Source organism: Calypte anna, chromosome 8, assembly GCF_003957555.1.
Source record: "Calypte anna isolate BGI_N300 chromosome 8, bCalAnn1_v1.p, whole genome shotgun sequence".
Lineage (NCBI taxonomy): Eukaryota > Metazoa > Chordata > Aves > Apodiformes > Trochilidae > Calypte > Calypte anna.
The window spans coordinates 29,478,196-29,496,143 of record NC_044254.1 but is presented as its reverse complement, the minus strand read 5'-3'; the positions used below and the strand labels follow the sequence as shown (position 1 = coordinate 29,496,143).

General features: G+C 48.0%; 1 protein-coding gene across 2 annotated transcripts in view; it reads right to left on the bottom strand.

The window, feature by feature from the left end:
* The window catches only part of DNAJC6 (DnaJ heat shock protein family (Hsp40) member C6), a 42,129-nt gene extending 25,839 nt beyond the window's left edge, over positions 1 to 16,290 (bottom strand). The window contains exons 1-2 of one of the 2 annotated variants that reach the window (XM_030455495.1): positions 16,026 to 16,290; positions 7,499 to 7,628 (exon numbers count right to left, since the gene is read on the bottom strand). In XM_030455495.1, the coding sequence (XP_030311355.1) occupies positions 7,499 to 7,511 (13 nt within the window). In that variant the 5' untranslated portion in view covers positions 7,512 to 7,628; positions 16,026 to 16,290. Of the gene's footprint in view, positions 1 to 7,498; positions 7,704 to 16,025 lie in introns of those variants that run through there. The other variant, XM_030455494.1, reaches the window with a different exon arrangement.
* Positions 16,291 to 17,948: the final 1,658 nt, after the last annotated feature.

The window sequence follows — 17,948 nt, the reverse complement described above, 5'->3', positions numbered from 1 at the left end:
GGGAAAAAATTCTATTTGCTTGTTTGGGTTTTTTTTTTTCCCCCCTCAGACTACCATGAGAGAAAAGGATGCAGTGGGGGCTGCCCTGTGCCTGGGCAGAAAGGGCCCTTTGAAAGCTCCCTGCACCCAAAGAAGTGGAGCCACTGTTGTGGCTTTGGTGACAAAGCCCAAATTGTTTGGGGTTTTGTTTTTGTTTTTAAAGAACATTCAGCAAAAAAAAAAAAAAAGAAAGAAAAAAAAAAAAAAAAAAAAAAAAAAAAAAAGAAAGAAAAAAAAAAAAAGAAAGAAATAATACTATTTGTGCTTCTGCCTCCCCCCCAGCCAGCAGAGGAGCAGCCTCAGCTCACGTTCCTCCTTCAACTCTGCTGTTGAAGGTCAGGTTGGAGGGGGCTTGGAGCAACTTGGGCTGGTGGGAGGTGTCCCTGCCCATGACAGACTGGGATTAGATGATCTTCAAGGTCCCTTCCAACCCAAACCAGCAGGAGATTGATTACAGAGAATCAATGATTCTCTCTGTGTGCAGAAACCAGACAAGGCAGGCAGAGCAGCATCCCCACATCCCTGGGCACCCTCAGCATCCCCAGCTCCAAGTCCATCATCCATGCTCAGCACTTTGTCTTCCAGAGGACTGCAAATCAATTTGCAGACATTACTGGAAGAGCTGAAACTCCCTTTTCAGGGGGGCCAGGGGGTTGGCAGGGACTTCTAAATGAAAATCTCCTTTGCAGCCAGGGATAATCAATAGCACTGAGATCCGAGAGCTTCATTTGTCAGCCACATTCTCAGAGCACAATCTCAGCATCCTGAAGCTGAATCCTCCCTAACCCTTCCCCCCAGCACTCTTCTGGACAGCTGAGCTTTAGCAAAGACTCTCAACCATCCATGCTGTCATATGCACTTACATCTTTTCTTAGAGCCAACGTAGCCCAAGTGTCAGAATTACCTCAACTGTTTCCCTGGTGGCTTGCAAAGGGGCTGAGGAGCAGTCAGCACCAACAGAGGCAGCTCAGAAAGGGCACTCACAAGGAACAGGAGCCCTTCTACCTGCTGAAATTACTTGGAAAGTTCCTCAAATGCACACAGACACTGAAAATTGATTTTTTTTTTTTTTTTTTTGGCTACCAGCCTCATCTGTCCCCTCCTCCACTGCTGTCCCAGATTCCTGGTCAAGCCAGATTCCCCAGGAGCCTGAGCAGAGATCTCTTCAAGTGTGATTCTGTACAAACACCAACTTTCACTTGTCCTGATCCTTTAAAACACAGAGTGGAGAAGGGGTTAATCCCTGAGAAAAAAGGCTCAAGCCCATGGCAGTGAGTTCAGCCTGGCCAAAGGGAAGCTGAAGCTCAGGCTACAAAGATATTTTGGACTCTCTCAGGAGGTAGGAGATGCACGGGGAGACAAAGAGCCTGATGGAAGCTAAAACTCATCAGATCCCAGATCACTGCAATTATAAACCAGCATTATCCCTCACTCCACACCCTCCCAGCTGGCTTATTTTACAATCAGTGCACTAACAAGTGGGCTAAGAGAAAACCCAGTGGGTCATGAGCAGGATGAAAGCTTGATTCCCCACCAGCCAAGCGGGGCTGACTGTCCCAAGAGGAAGGACAGAGGAGGTCCCCAGAGCACAGCTGTATCCAAAACCCAGAGAAAAGCTGAAATATTCCTCCCCTAAGCCAGCCCTTGGCAACAGGCAGAGCCAGAGGTAGGAACACAAACCATCCAAGCAACAGGAGGTTGGGTTGGGTTCAGCCCACAGAGGGTTCGGCACAGACCCATCTGGCGGTGTCGCCAGCCCCATCAATAATTTATTTGAGTGAGGAAATAGTTGAGGGCTTTTTTCTTGTTGTTTGGGGTTGGTTGGTTGGTTCTTTGGGGTTTTATTACAGCAACTTTCCAGCAATTAGCTGGCATTGCCCCTAGCCAGACTTTTCCCCTGGGATACAGAGACCCAAAGTTCCATTGCTCCCTACCCAAGAACTTCTGGGCAGCTTCACTTCTAACCAAAGGTTCACCCTCTGCTTTTCCTCACTCCCCAGAGCTGTAAGCATCCTTTTCAGGTGAGGTTAGGCTGGGAAAATAAAGCCATAACAAGCTCACAAAGGGCTTAGAGATTGGGAGGATGGAGGGGAGACAGGAGAAACCCAGAAGCTCCTAAAGGGGTAGGTTTGGGTTCTCACCTTAAGGAATCACTGGCACAGGGAGGTTTCTCTGCATTTCTGCTGCATTGCCTCCCTCCTCCAGAACTGCCCCAACTGCAGAAAAAGCTGTTTCTCCCCTCCTAAAAGAAACCATGGTCCCTTTCTGCATGTGGGCTGGGACAGGGTCCTTTTCCTCCATCTGGAAGCACTCAGAGCTGCTGGCTGCAAGCTGGAGGGGGGAGAAGCTCAGGGACCTCTTTTTCTGCTTATCCATGCTAAAAGTCCAGAACTAACATTGTATGAACCCAAGATTTTTTTCTCTGCAGGTTCATTTGAGGCTGCCCAAATGTAAACTTGATGGAAATGCAGATATTTAAGGGCCTCCTGCTTTTGCTTGAGAAATGGTAGCTCCACAGTGCTGCTTGCCCCATCAATAGGGAGGATTTCCACAAATAGGAGGAAGGTTGATGCCTTTTTTGGAAGAGTGGGGATGTTGAAGGGGGGAGGAAGGAAAAGATCACCCCCAGTAGTGTGCCAGACTTCTTTCATTTGTTACATATTTTCCCTTACCAAGCTCCTTCTACTGAACAGCCACCATACAGGGCTGGACTACAGAGCCACTGCCAGGAAATCTTCATATCTGATTGACATTCTCCCTCCTTCTCCTCCCTGACACAACAACAACAGAAAGCATGACTGCTAACACCAAACCATTCAAGTGTACAAAAGAAAAGAAAAAAACCCCACCAGGCAAACAAGAGAGTTATTAAACCCACCCTCCTCCCTGTTTGAAAATGCAGCTAGAAGAGAACACAAACCATCATTGTCAGCCACAGCCTTTGTCCCCCTGCCAGTGACATGGAGATGTCTCTCTTCTGACTCAGTGGAAAGGAATCACCAGAGGACAAGGGATTATGTTTGTGAGCCTAAAAGAGTTCAAGAAATCTCAACTTCAACACTCACCACTTCTTGAAAACCTTTTCTCCTTCCCAGCTCCTCTGCCTGAGGAAGCACATAGCACGAGCAGCCCTATCCCCTGAGTATTTCAAAGCCATTTTGCAGATTAGCTGGTTTATAAACACCACAGAAGAGCATAGAAAATGTTTTATTTTCCTTTTGCAACATGCATCCTTGCTGTTATTTTTATACCTCATTTTTTTCTTTCAATGTGCAGCCAGCTGCTAAGGAAGAATTACTGAATGCCACAGAAGGAAAAAAAAAAAATTGCTTCTTCCCTGCCTGCTTCTCTTCTTGGGAGCACCTTCAGCAAGTCAAAAATGCAGACACAAAAGGACAAAAGGAACACCACACCACACAGATGCTCTTCTTGGGATTTGTTCTTTGCCCTGGTAGTGGTTTGGGTCCTACCAGCTTCAGCTCCAGCCTCCCCACACCTCCTTTTCCCTCCAGCCTCAAGCTTCCAGCCCCAGCATCCTTCCTGGAGGATTCCTGGAGCTTATTCCAGAGGAGATGTTTAACCCCACCTCAAGAGCTGACCACCCAGCAGTGAATAAGAGTTCAGAGGTTTAATGCCCACCTGAGGCACTGCAGAACTCCAGCCCAGCCCTGGACAAACTGGGAGAGTTCAGCTTGAGATTTATCCCACTTCTCACCCTCTGTTGTTTCACTCTGGCAAAGTTTCAAGCAACCAAAGGCAAGGTGATTCCCCAAGGACCATCAGATGCAGCAGGAACTGCGACAGCCACCCTACCCTGAATAAAGTTTCTGCTCTTGGCTCTTTTGAGCTAAACCCAACCTTGAGGCACTCAGCATTCCTGTGGGCAGGAGTTTCCATGCCTAATGCCTGGGAGCACACTGGTACCCCAGGCTGCACCTAAAGCTGTCACTGCTTCAGTGGCACAGCACATGGCAGCCCTTCTCCACCTGGCACAGGGGATGGACAGAAGAATTTTTAACCACTTGAACCAAGAAGCATTTACCACTCCTAGAGACTTGGAAAAATCTTTTTTTCCCAAGCTCAGACCTTCCATCCCACCTCCTGCACCCCCAGCACAGAAGCATGGGAGGGGCTGAGAACTCCTAAGGAACCCCCATGGACCAGTTCCCTTTTCCAGATCCTGCCTTCCAACAGCAACCTCCTCCCACACACAGGTTGTTCTCCCTTCCTCCCATTTTGTTCCCCATTTTTCTTTTGCAATACCAGTTAAAATAAAATATTAAGCCAATAATCATAAGAGCTCAGAAGCTACAGCAAAGCTGGAACCAGTGATTATTATCAGAAGCTGTTCCTCAGCTTGCAAACCCCCATTAAGAGATGATACTTTCAGATGCAATGCTTGAATTAGTTTTTGAAAAATTAATAGAAAAACCCAACAGGGGCCCAATTGCTCAACTCTGGTGAGTTAATACCAGTGCAGTGCTAGCAAATACAGCCAGGCTGATAAACCAACAGCAATTTGTCCCCAGATTACCAGCCCTTTGCCTTCAGCATCAATCCTCACCCATCCACCTCCTATAATTGCTGAATATTAGTCTAGACACACATTTTCTGGAGAGCAAATGCCTTTTTTTTTTTTTTCTATACCCAGAGTGCAGTGCCCTGGTGCAAGGACACTTAATACCTAAAGAAGAGGGAGGTTTGATTCTCCAGCTCTTTATCATCACCCATGATGGTATTTAACAGCACCCAGAGGTGCAGGCAGTGACCCTGCCCAAGGCTCACCCAAATTGCCCCATGGCATGGACTGGTACCTTGGGACTGACTCCATGGCTCAGGCAGCAGCTGATGCACCACATGTGAAAGTTGTTCAAACCCAGGGGAAAAAACAACAAATGAACAACAGAAAAAGAAACCTAAGGGAGATCAGGGAGGTGGGAAGTGGATCAGGAAATCTCATGTGGTCAGGGCACCTCAGTGTGCTCCCCCACTGCCTATCCTAGGAGTTTAGGCTCTGGCATCATCAGTGGGAAGAGCCTCAAATATTTATAATATTAATATATTCTCTATTAAAAAAAAAACCAACAAAACCCAAAAGGGGTGTGGGTTTTTTTGCCCTTTAACCCAAACCCCAGCCTCCTTATTTTCCAGTCTTATTTTTTTTAATATTCTCAATTCCCCCCCCCTCCCAATCACCCATCTTCACCCTGCCTTACAGATAGATCACACCCCACAATCCAGCTTCAATTACCAAATCCCAAGCCCACCTGAGGGCTTGGTGGATGTGGCTCTTTGAGCTTTCAGAATTTCCTGCTTGGCAGAGAAAAATGCCTTCAGGGGGAACCCATACAAACCAGGCATTTATCAGCACCAAGTGCTCAAACCACCAAGGCAGACAGGAGGATGGAGTCAGGGTTTGGAACAGAGCATCACCAAAGTCTAAACCAAAATCAACTACAAGAAGCAACCTAGTTAAGACAGATCTTTCCAACAGCCCAGCAGCTGGGATTAATTAATACAATTAATGCTCTGGGACAGAGCTGAAGGGTTGAAATGGCTGAATATTGCACAAAACCTGTAAATAACTATTCTCTAGCTACCTGTGAGCACTTCTTTTATTTTTCTCTCTCAGCAGGGAGCTGACTGGCTTGAAGAACCCAACCAGAGCAACTGCACCCTCAGAATAACCCAAGCTGATGTAGACAAAAGCCACAGAGCTGCCACATGCTCCCACACCCATCTGGAGAGGAGGGACACCTTCCCCAGCACCCACACCTCTTGCTTCTCCAAGTTTTAGGAAAGTCTTTCAGGTAATTGCTTTCATGATAGGTATTAAACCAACTGCAACCTCTGAGCATCTGCTCTGAGGATCCAAATAACTGTGGGGATCCAAATAACTGTGAGAGGGCAGCTCACTGTGAGTAAGAATCTACTGACACATCACACTGGGATTGTGAGCCACAGAGGCATCACAGCAGCAAATTCAAACACGTTTCTAAAACAAACAACCAGGAAAACACAAAACCCAAAACTCAAACAAAAAAACTTCAAAACTAAAGCCAAGCCCCAAAAGAATTCCTGAAAGCGAATTCAAAAGGAAAGGGTGAAAGGGAGAAAAAAAAAAAAAGTCTTATTGCAGATGAGAAAAATGGGGGGGAAGGGAAGGCACTCCCCACCCAGCTCCAGCCATGGGTCATTAGGGGGGTTTTCTCCCACCTCAGGTCCACACAGGGGGTCAGTAAAGGTTTTTCTCTGTTAAGAGGTTACTACCTGGAAACAAAGGGGCTGTATTTTAAGTCCTCACTGTCTTATGCCCAATCCTTTCTTCCATGGAACAGCACATGTGGTGCTGTAAGATCTCTCAGCTCTAACAGGCAGGCTCCAAATTTGGACCCCCCCAAGCAAAGGGAGCATTTCCCTGCACGAGTTGGAGCTTTACAAGTTCCCTACAAAGGCTGGAGATGGTTGTTGGGGTGGGGACACCTAACCCAGCAGAACCAGGGCCAGTTTGTTTTTTTAAAACCACTTAAAAGCCATCAGATGTGTACTCTGAGTTGGTGGTGAGCCAGGGAAACGTGGTCCTGTGATTTGGGGGTGAAGAGCTCCCAATCCCATTACAAGTCAGAAAGACCATCTGGTCCCCTACTCCCTGACTGAAAACAAAAGATAAAATGCTGCATGCAGTGCAGTGGCTCTCAGAGTTAATCCAACTCGGGTTGCTGAGGGATGCTTAGAGGAGGGGGAAAACTAAAATTAAAAAATGAAAATTAAAAAATTAATGATGATTCTGTGAAATAAATCACATGGGGAAAGGTCCCAAAACACTCCATCCATTTTAGCTTCAGAACATAAATTTCCCTCTTTGAGACTGAAAACAGGAGCTGACTGTGAGGTCCCCCTGGGCTGGGCACTGCTGGGGCTGCACTCACAATCCTGGGGTCACTTCTGGGACCCTCAGGAGCAGAAGGAGATTGAGAGGATGGAGAGTGTCCAGAGAAGGGAATGGAGCTGGGGAAGGGGCTGGAGAGCAAGGAGAAGGTTTGGAGAAGTTGTGGGGAGCATCTGAGGGAGCTGGAGGTTGGAGCCAGGGGGGGTCGGGCTCTGCTCCCAAGGAACAAGGGATGGGACAAGAGGAACTTTTGGCCTCAAGTGGTGCCAGGGGAGGTTTAGGTTGGAGCTGGGGAAGAATTTCTCCCTGGAAAGGGTTGTCAGGGCCTGGCCCAGGCTGCCCAGGGCAGGGCTGGAGTCCCCATCATCCCTGGAGGGGTTTCAGAGCCCCGGAGATGCAGTGCTGAGGGACATGGGTGGAACCTCTCCCAACCCCACCTTTCCCTTTTCCCTCCACCTCCCTTCGCACAAAAGATCCTCCATTGTGTGTCTGTGTCCCCCCAAAACCCAGCCGTATGACGTCACCACGACCCCGTATGACGTCGCAGCCCCCCAGGAGCCCCACCCTTACCTGAGCTGTCCATGGTGCTGAAGCTCTCGCTGCGCGGCTGCTGCTGGTTCCGTGCCGGGCTCCGTCCGCTCGCCCCGCTCGGTGCCGTAGTAGCCCCGGGTTGTTTTTCAAGGCCGTTGTTGTCCACCAGCTGTAAAGATTCGTAGCCATCATTGCCTGGTTTTTTCCGGTAGCTCCCGAGTAGGCTCATGGAGTAAGGGGCGGGGGGAGGGAAAGGAAACGGGCGGAGAAGCTCGATCTGACGCCGTGGGGAAAAGGGAGGGGAAGGGGATGGAGGAGGGGAAAAAAAAAAAAAAAAAAAAAAAAAAAAAGGCTCCGGGCCGCCCCGAAGGGAGGGGATGGGCGGGAGGAGGCGGCACCGAGGGTTCCCCTCCCTCCGCGTACCCGGTGCCGCCTCCTCCCGCCCCTCCAAGGCCCGGAAGCGATCGGTAAAGCCACGGAGCTGGGTGGATTTTAACCCCCCCGCCTCTCCCCGGTGGAAGCATCTTCTGATGAATTAAGCGATAAAGGCTGCAGCCGTCCCTGGTCCCTCCCCCACCCTTCTCTGTGAGTTGCTGCGAGTTGGCCAAAAAAAAAAATTAAAAAAAAATATAGTTTTGAATGGCCACCATTTCCTGCTGCCGGGCTAGTGTTCCCCCGCCTTCTGCTAAAGAGGTTTGTCTCCTCAAAGAGAGATTTCCCCCTCAAAAGGCATCCCTCCTCCTCCTCCTCCTCCCAGAAGACATCCCTCTCCCAAAAAGATTCGACTCTCCCCCCAGAATACATCCACTTCTAAAAAGACACTTATCTCCCCCAAAACGACATGGATATCCTCCTCCAAAAAGACATCCTTCCTCCCCCAGAGAGATATTCCTCACCTCCAAAAAAAGACATCCCTCCTTCCCCCCCAAAAAGAAAGACATCCTTCCTCCTCCTCAAAAAAAGACATCCTTCCTTCCTCCCCCCCCCCAAAAAAAAGGAAGACATCCCCCCTCCTCCTCCCCCCCCAAAACCTTTCAATTTAGAGAGGAGTACAACAGCATCAAAAAGGTCTGGAAATAGCCATTGCTCTTCAGATCCTACCAGGAAAAGATGTGTTCCTTGGGAAGCAGCCAAGGTGACCCAGTGCTGAGCTGACACAGCCAGTCCTGGGCTCTAAAGGAGGAGCTGTGGCACAGGAGTTCTGCTCTGAGCCTCCAAAAAACTTCAGGAGCCTTAAAGCTCCTGCAGTGCCCCCCCTGCCATGCTCAGGGACACCTCCCCCAGCCCAGGGTGCTCCAAGCCCCATCCAACCTTCAACACTGCCAGGGATGGGGCAGCCACAGCTTCTGGGGGTAACTTGGGTCTCCCCAAGCCTCTCAAGCCCCAGCTGCTGGCACCCAGGTGAAGCAGCACTGCCTCTGCCTGCTAAACCATGGCTGCTTTGGGGGCTCAATCCATTTTCAGCTGTTTACACACACCCAGACCTTAGCCCAAGACCAAAGAGGTCCTTGAGCAACTGATGAGCCTTTCCTCAGCTGGACACATCCTGCAGCCACAGCTGGGGGGGTCATAATTTCATTTTAGACCACAAGGGGTGGTCCAAAAGAAATTAATTTCTAAATTCAATTATTTTTAATTGAAGGAAAGGCAAAAAGAAGCCATAACATCCTTTAAGTTCTCACAGAAAGGACACTGCTTAGAAAATAATAAAAAAAAAGCTTCTATATTGCAACACAAAGCCCTTCTATAGCATCAACCAGAACTCAAAATCTCACTGACACTGGGCTAAACTTCCCTGCTGAGTGGGCATCTGGTGGGGCCAAACCTTGCCCTCTGCTTTTTATGTAATTCCAGCAATTTTCTCTTCCAGTGCAGCCAAAGTACAGCTGTGACCCAGAATCTTCTGAAGGATCTGAGCAGCTTTACCAGCAGCAAACCCAAATGAACCAACCTGACATCAGCAGTTCACACTCAGCAGCAGGCACAGCTCAAACTCAAGGTTAGAATTGAGGATTTTGGGTGTTTTCTACCCCCTTATTCCTGGGCTCTTCATCCATCAGTCTGTACCAAGTGATACAGAGGGTGCAATCCTCACCTGAATGGGTCCCCCTCCTTCCTGACCCCCCCATACAGCAATTTAATCAAGAGAAGATAAAAGCCCAGGTATTTTTCCTAAGGAATACAGCTGTTTGGGTCTCCTCATCAACCTAGGATACAACTCCTGTTCTCTAGGAGAAAAATGGGAACTTTAAGGGGGGATCAAGGTGGATTTTAATTTACCTTGCTTGCTCAGCTAGCAGCCCAAACCCAAAAATCCAGGGGAAGGCTCTGAAATATTCCCATGAGGACTCAAGCATGGAGGCAACAAGCTGAGGAACACATGGACACAACCTGTCCCTCATCTTCAGCTGTCACCTCCTGCCTGCTCTGCTGCCTTTCTCCATCAATTGGAGAAGTTCAGCTTAGACACAGCTTCATCCCCTGCTCCCAGAAGTCACACCCCTCACCAGTGAGCAGAGACAGGCAAGGAAAGGAAAATGTTCTCCTCATGGAGAAGTGGTACAAGCCAGAAGAGAGGGTCACTCCAGAAGGAATTCCAGCTTACCCTTCCCCAAGTAGCTGAGCAAATCCAGGATTTATACTCCCCCAGCCACAGCTTCACCTCCACTGCCCACTGGAGCCTCACAGCCCATGTTTTTAACTTAACATCCCAGTTTGTTCAGGTTGGAAAAGACTTTTTGAGATCAAATCCAACCCTTCCCCCAGCAGTGCCCAGGCCACCCCTGCCCCATGTCCCACATCCCCAGGGCTCTGAAACCCCTCCAGGGATGATGGGGACTCCAGCCCTGCCCTGGGCAGCCTGGGCCAGGCCCTGACAACCCTTTCCAGGGAGAAATTGTTCCCCAGCTCCAACCTAAACCTCCCCTGGCACCACTTGAGGCCAATAAATGGTAAATTTGATTTTAAAAACAAAATGAGAGAAAAGAAGGAAGATCTGGAGAAACACCCCCTCAAGCAAAATTCCCACATCCCTGTGGATTCATTGGGTGGTGACCAGTGATACCACAGAACACAGGCTTTTTTTGAATGGTGAGGCTGGCAGATGCCACTAAGGCTGTGGGAGACCTTTAAGGACATGCTGAAGATTTAATGTTGCTCAAGACTCATGAGATCCAAACTCTCTCTCCCCCATTCCTGACCTTGGCAAAGTCAATTGATTCAGATCCTCTGCCTCTGGGTTTCACTGTTGGGGTCACAGCCTCTCCTGGGTAAAATCTCTTTTTCTAGCTGTAATTAAGCCCCAGCTATACCCCAGGGTGCAATTTCAGTTTTTCCACCTCTCCTCCAACTAGAAGAACACTTAAGGTGAAACATCAGACTCTTAATTCTCCATGAACCCTTCCAAACTGTGGAGTGCTGTGAGAACAACAGCTTGAAAAATTGTAATACCTGGAGCAACACCTTTAAAACTCAATACACTAAACATTTCCCCAGAGTTACTCCACTGGGAGCAATGAACCTTCCCTGCACAAAGGGTTTCTGCAACAATTCCCAACCCAGGTATGGACATAGGTGAGAAGAGGGGATGCCTTGGGATACAGAGTGCACTCACTACATGAAAACCATGAAGGGGCTGTTAAGAAGAGTAAGATGTGCTCTGGCAGCTTTCATATTTCTGCTGCACAGGGCAGCTTCTTCTTTCTTTAGCTCAAACTATTAAAATTTAAGATTTCATCCCTCTTGCCTGTCCCCTCACATGTACCTGTGCCTTGCTCCTTACAGGGGGACACAGGGCCATCAAAACAAACTCACATTTTGGAATTTCCCTCTTCAAAAGCACTAAAATCCTGATCAAATAACCTTCATTCACAACCTCCTGGATTCAGGCTACTTTCAACAATCCTCTATAAAACAGGTTTTCAAGAAACCCACCACCAGCACAAGCTTTTCAGCTCTCCTTACCTTCCTTGAGAGCTCAAAAGGAGCACCTGGGATCTGCAGCCAGGGTTCAGTTCTGGAGAACCCTTGAGCAACCCAGTAACCCCCCTGGTCATCCACTGTCACATTCTCAAGGGTTTGAGTTGTGCTGGGAACCATCCTGCCAGCAGAAGGCAGCTTTTAAGCACCTGTATAAACCAAAGCAGTTTGATGAACTTGGGGTGGTCTGAAAAAGAAACCACCACCACCACCTATTTGTGTGTTCAGGACCCAGACCTACAGCCCAGCTTTTCTTGTGCAGGGGGGTAGCAAGGTGTGGGTTGGCATTTTGACCCTTCATCTTATTCCTGACCTCAGGAATTTCCTGCCCTCCAAATTAGCTGGCTGGAGAAGTGACCACACTGACAATTAGGTCTGTATCAGCACCACTTTTACCCCTAGAAGCCCCATGGCCTGCTAGAAACACACCCCAACCCTAATCCCTTCTCCAACCACTGCCTTAGGCCACCAGATCCCATACCTCTTGGAGAAGGGGCTTCCCCCACTCCTGGCACCAGCACTTCCACGTCTGGTCACCTAAAGGCTCCCCAGCTACCAGCTTTTAAACAAGAGCAGCTTGATTAATCCTGATTAAGGCAAGGAGGTGGAATTGATTCCAGCCAGCAAGCTCCTGGGCTGGGCTGGGACCACCCCAGCTCCCCCCAGTGAGGAGAGCAGCTGGGAGAAGTAATGCCAGGGCTTTGGGGGTCATGCCAGACACAGGTGAAGAATAATCTTCATTTTTCTCATTTATTTTTGGCCATTTGTCTTCACAGCTAAACCAAAGATCCTACAGCTTCAGCTGCATCATATTGTTTGAATCAGCTCTGAGGAGGTGTTGCCTCTTGATTGCATCTGCTGCTCTCCATTCCACTCAGCTGATCTTGTCACCTTCCACTCTCTCCCTTCCCTCCTGATGAGGGGAGCCAGAACAATTCCACCTCAGAAGAGGGTTGTTTGTTTGGTTTTTTTTGAAAAAACCCCACCAGTTCAGAACCCCGAAGAGCTCACTGAGCTCACCAGGAGGCATCACCCTTTTTGCTCTACTCCTTGTCCTACAAAAATCAGGCCCAGTAGGGAGCCAGGAAGATGATTTTTGAAGAAGTATCTGGCCTTGTGCTGGGGTAAATAAGTGGTATTTTGTATGGAGTCAAGCATGGCCATGTGATTTCTCTTTCTGTCCACGGGAATAGTGTGTCCATGCCTGGGTTTTCTGGAGAAACAAGGAGATGCCCCAGCCTGCCTGTGAGAGGTGCCAAACAGGGCTGGTTCAGGATGGAAAGAGGTTGGACAAATGATCTAATCTACAAGAACTTCCAAACTGACTGTTCCTGTCTTCTACATCTCTGAGAGTGGTCCTGGGAAAGTCTCAGGAGTTGTTTCCCAGTGTTAAACTCAGTCAAACCTTTGGCTTCCCCCATCAGAAGCAGCTTGGGAGCCTTTGCTGGAGGGAGGAGACCCAACTCAGCTGCCACTTCTGCATCTCCAGGGGATGTGTTCTTCAGGGCATGGTCACCAAAGAACACACACACACAACCACTGCTTCATCCCAGAGGTGCTCCTGGTCCTTCTCCAAGCCCTGGAGAAGGAACTCTTGTTGGCAGGGTCACTGGTGGCCTCACAACCACTCCCACCAAAGTGTTTCTTCTTGTCATAGTACTAAAACCTGAGGATAATTATCCTGAAGGCATCTGAGGAGCTTGAGCAAGATGGTTTCTACCAGGAGCCTTGGCCAGGTAGCCCTTCTCTTGCTCATTGGGGTGACACATAAGGATGACACACAGCTCAGTTCAAGCCCAAGACTTTGTTGTGGATTATTGAAGGCTCTGCCTGGCTCCTCAGCACCACCAAGCTGTGGAGCTGCTTGCCAAAGCTGCTGTAGATGCTAAAAAAGTCCACGTTTCACCAAGAAATGGATGGGACAAAACAAACCTACCCAGGAGCATCCCAACAGGAGGGAATCTCTGATGGTTTGGGAAGTCCCCAGCCTGCAGACTGCTGGGAAATTGGAAGCTGTGTAGCCATTCCTTGGATTTTTAAGTAAAAAATCAGATATTTTGCTGCCTACCTACCCTTCATTCATCATCTCCCAGACACTGGTGGGAGGTAAGTGGCTGAACACCCAGAGAAATCTGGGCACAGCCATCCTCTACCCTGGTTGGGAGCCTGCAAAATATGTGTGTGTCTGATCCCTGTCAGAATGAAAGGCATGAGTTCAGGAACACCCAAACCTTGATGCAGGAACAGCTACGAATTCACCTTCATTACTGATTTCAGTCAAAAATTAACAATTTAATCAATCCATGTGCAATATGAGCCTGGAGTGGGTGCCTTGGGATAAAAATCTTTGCTGTCCCTTCAGCCTGGCTCCTTGCAACGAGTTACAAAGCTGAATAACTCAACTCCTGCACTTATAATTCCTTAGTATTTTCTTTTAAACCAGTGTAATACCCAGATTTATTTTTTTTTTAAACAAAACTTCCATGGTGCCGGGGCAGGGACGTGGGCAGAGAGATCAGAAAGGAATCAACTTCACAACTTTCCTGCCTGGCAAAAAAACCCAACAGAAACCTACTCCATTTTAGAGGATTTGGAGAAAATCCTGGCCCTTGCCTCAGTCTCTCTGCCTGATTTTTTTCTGCAAACCTTGTTCCTTCCCTTCCCAGACATGATTCAGGGATGGAAATTCTTTCTGATTAGTAGAAACAACTTATTCAGGAGAAATAAATCCATATTTTTTTTACAGGGCCTTGGACACTAATGTCATGTAAACTACTCTGAGTTCAAAAAATCTTATTTATAATAATAATAATAATAATAGAATGAATAATAAAATAATAGAAAGCAATCTTTATAAATAATAACAGAAACCAAAAAAGTCATCTTTACAGCATTTTAATGTCGAGACCTCTGTACTGCTGCTTTATCCACCCCTGAAAAAGCATCCAGAATCTAATTTTGATGACAAAAGATATGGGGAAACCAACATAACCCCACAAGCCCTGATAATCCCAATTTTAATCCCAAAACCTGGGCAGAACATCTGGGTACCAAACTCTCCCTTCTACGCTCTGGCGATTCCTTTCTCCACGTGGCCCACCCCCCCCCCCAGGGTTGCCACCATATTAATGCAGCAAAGACAGGGATGGATTTTTTTAAGCAAATCCTCCCCCCCCAAAAAAAGAAAAACAAACCCCACAACAGTTTGGAGGAATGGGAGGCCCTGGGATTAATTTCCAGCAGGGCAAAGCCGGCCGAGGTGGATTAGTTGGGTCAGCAATTAAACATTGGCTCTTATGCTACCCGGGGGAAAAAAAAAACCACCCAAGGACAAAAATTCCTCCTTAAAGGCTGCAGCCACCCCAAAATGCTGCATCTATCAGCTGGGAGGGTTTTTAGGATCATAAACAAGCTGGCTGTGTCAGGGTTGGCTAAATATAGTGCAGCCTGGGGTTGCCTTCCAGCCGCCGGCTGCATTACTGGCGACGTTGATTTGATTCTATTTATTTCATATCTAGGTATTTTTTTTTCTTCTGGGGCAGGCTATGACTAAGAGAAATCCATCAGGGATACCAGAAGATGGAGGCCCTGGTTGGAATGCAGAAGAAGGTAAATAAAAGTCTTTACTTTGCAGACCTGGGGGGTTGTGTAAATATTCTTCCCTCTCCTCCCCCTCTCCCTGACAGTACCCAACATGAGACGACAGCAATCAAAAGACCACAGTAATAAAGAGACTACAGTAAAAAAAAAAGAGGCAAAAATACATTAAATATTTCCTGACCTCACATTCTGGTGATGCTAAGGGGGATAAAGATCTACCTGCAGCAGCAGGGCCATGGGGGGGCCCCATGTCCCCCCCTCCAGCACCCACCAGGCACTGCCACAGCAGGGCCGAAGCAGTTGCAGTGATTTCTGCATTTATCTCTCTGTTTTTCTTGCTCTGTTCTGGCCTGAAGCAGGGTTTGGAAAGGGAATGCAGCTCTGTGTTTATCTCAGCATAATAAAACAGGGGGGGTTTGAAGGTCAGCTTGATGGGGGATGTGCTGGAAAAGGCTGGAGATGGGGCTTTCCCAGCAGCATTTATATAAACTGAGTTACCCGGCTGGTGGGAAGCACAGCTCTAAGCTACATTTATTATTTCAAACCTGAAAATCACTGCTTTAGATTTCTATTTTCTTTTCCCCCTTCATCGAAGGTAAATACACTCAGAGTCTTTCACAGCCCTAAAATACACCACCACCTATTTTGGGGTTCAAGAAGCATTCAGCACAGAGGCAGCCAGAGCTGGGGAGGGGGTTACCAAACACTGTATTCCCAGCTCCACATTGCCCAATTCCAGCCCAAAATTCCCTTACCAGCATCCAGGGCTCTGTGTCACCCTGTCCAGAGCAGCAATTCCCACTGCAACCCTTTCCCTCGGGAGCTTTATAGGATTTGATTGCTTTTTTTTCCTTATGGCTTTATCCTTGCAGGATCCTCATGATTACTCAGCACAAAATCCCCGTAAACAACATTCCCCCCCCATCCCTGTTTCTCCCCCTCTTCTTCCATCGCCCCCCCAGTTCATGGCAGAGCTGCTTCTCCTTACCTGGGCTCTCAGCTCCGAGCATCCTCCCCTCCCTGCTCCCGGTCGCCGCTTCGTCCCTCGGCATCCGGCGACAGCCCCGGGTCACGGGGGGGATGGCCCCGGGTTGGGACACTCCTGCTGCCTGGGAACGGCGGCTCCGCGTTAGATTTGGGATTAGGGAGACGGGGGAAAAGATGAGGATGGAGGCAGACATATCACATCTTCTAAAATATGGCATGGAACGGGATCCGGAGCCTGCAGGGCTGAGCCTGCAACTGCAAACATCAGCAATCCTTTTTTTTTTTTTTTTTTTTTTTTTTCCCTTGTGTATGTGTTGTTGGGGTTTTTTTAATTTATTTTTATTTTGTTTTGTTTCTTCTCCCTTGATTTTTTTGCTTCTTGGAGCAGCTCAGGCTCAGTCTAAGTTCAGCACTGGTCGAGGGACACCCAGGCTGCTCCTCTGGGTATCCAGTGAGGTTGAGTCCAAGCTGATGCTGTAAATCCATTATTAATTTGCCCCTCTAATCTTGATCACAGCAAATGACAACGTTCCCAGTTATCAGAGCCATCTCCTCCAAGCACTCATCAGGAACCCCAGTTACCTCCCTTGGGAGATTGCAGTTATCTGCCTTGGGTATCCCCCAACCCCAAAGAGAAATAGCCATAATAGAAATAATGGGTACAAAAAATAGAAATAAAATAGAAATAGAAATAATAGAAATAACAGAAATAATAGAAATAGAAATAGAAATAGAAATAGAAATAGAAATAGAAATAGAAATAGAAATAGAAATAGAAATGTGGGAATTTCAATGCTTGCTCTGAAATGCACATAAGTATTCTGTGGCCCTGCAGGGACACACTGCTTTGGGGGTGCTTTCTTTGTGTCCCCAGTCCTGCTGGGCTTAGGTCCCCTGCAGCAAGGAGCAGCCACCCCCCATTTTGGGGGTTCTGCGGCTGTGGGGACAGTGACACCAACCCCCAACGACCCTGGCTCCCAAGGCTTTGCCCTCAGCTTGATTTTGGTACTCCTCACACATCCCTCTGCTTATTCACCTCCTAATTATGTTTTTTTTTGGACCCAAGTCCAGTTTCTAGCTGGCAGCAGCTCTTTTTCCTCCTCCTATTTAGCTGCCCTCACACTCTCATGGATGCCACACATCCTTTCCAGCCCCCTGGATTGCCATCCCCCCATACCCCAGCATCAGCCTCATCCCTAAGGATCCTATTAGGATCATTAAGGTTGGAAAAGACCTCTAAGATCATCAAGTCCAACCATCCAAGTCCCAAGAGGGCCAAGAAGCCAACTGACATAAACCCAGGTTTTAAAGGTCCTCCAGAGTACAGAAAGGATCAACCCCATGGAGCTCCTTGGGGTATTCCATCTTTTTAATGTTATTTTTAGACTGGTTAGGGCACTCTGGGAGAAGGGGAGGCTTGGTGTGTGAGCCAATGGAAGGATGGAATTAATGATGATTTCTTTTTTAATCCATTCAGGTTGATGCTTTGGATTACTTCTTTCTTCTACTTCATATTTTTGAACCTTGCTGGCCAAGAAACAGACTGGGTATGTAAGAAATCCTCTCCCCTCCCCAGCAAACTGCACACACCTGATGCCAAGGCCAAGCCTCTGCTTTCTCTCTGCTGCTTATCACCCTTTTTTTTCTAACTTATTACCTCTCCTAATTATTTCTGAGTCTCTACTTACTCCAAACAAGGCCCCCAAGCTGCTACTTAGGAATACAGTGAAAAAACCCAAAGGAAAAAACTTGGAGGCTGGTAGGAGAAGCAGGAGAAAAATTTTATTTACATCTTCAGAGCAGTAACACAGCTGCAGCGACACTCACTGGGAAGAAATTCCAGGAAAAAAAACCCCAGGGAGAGGTGCAGGTGGTCCCCAGAGACCCTCCTCCCACCACACAGTATTTTGGGTCAGTACAAAAT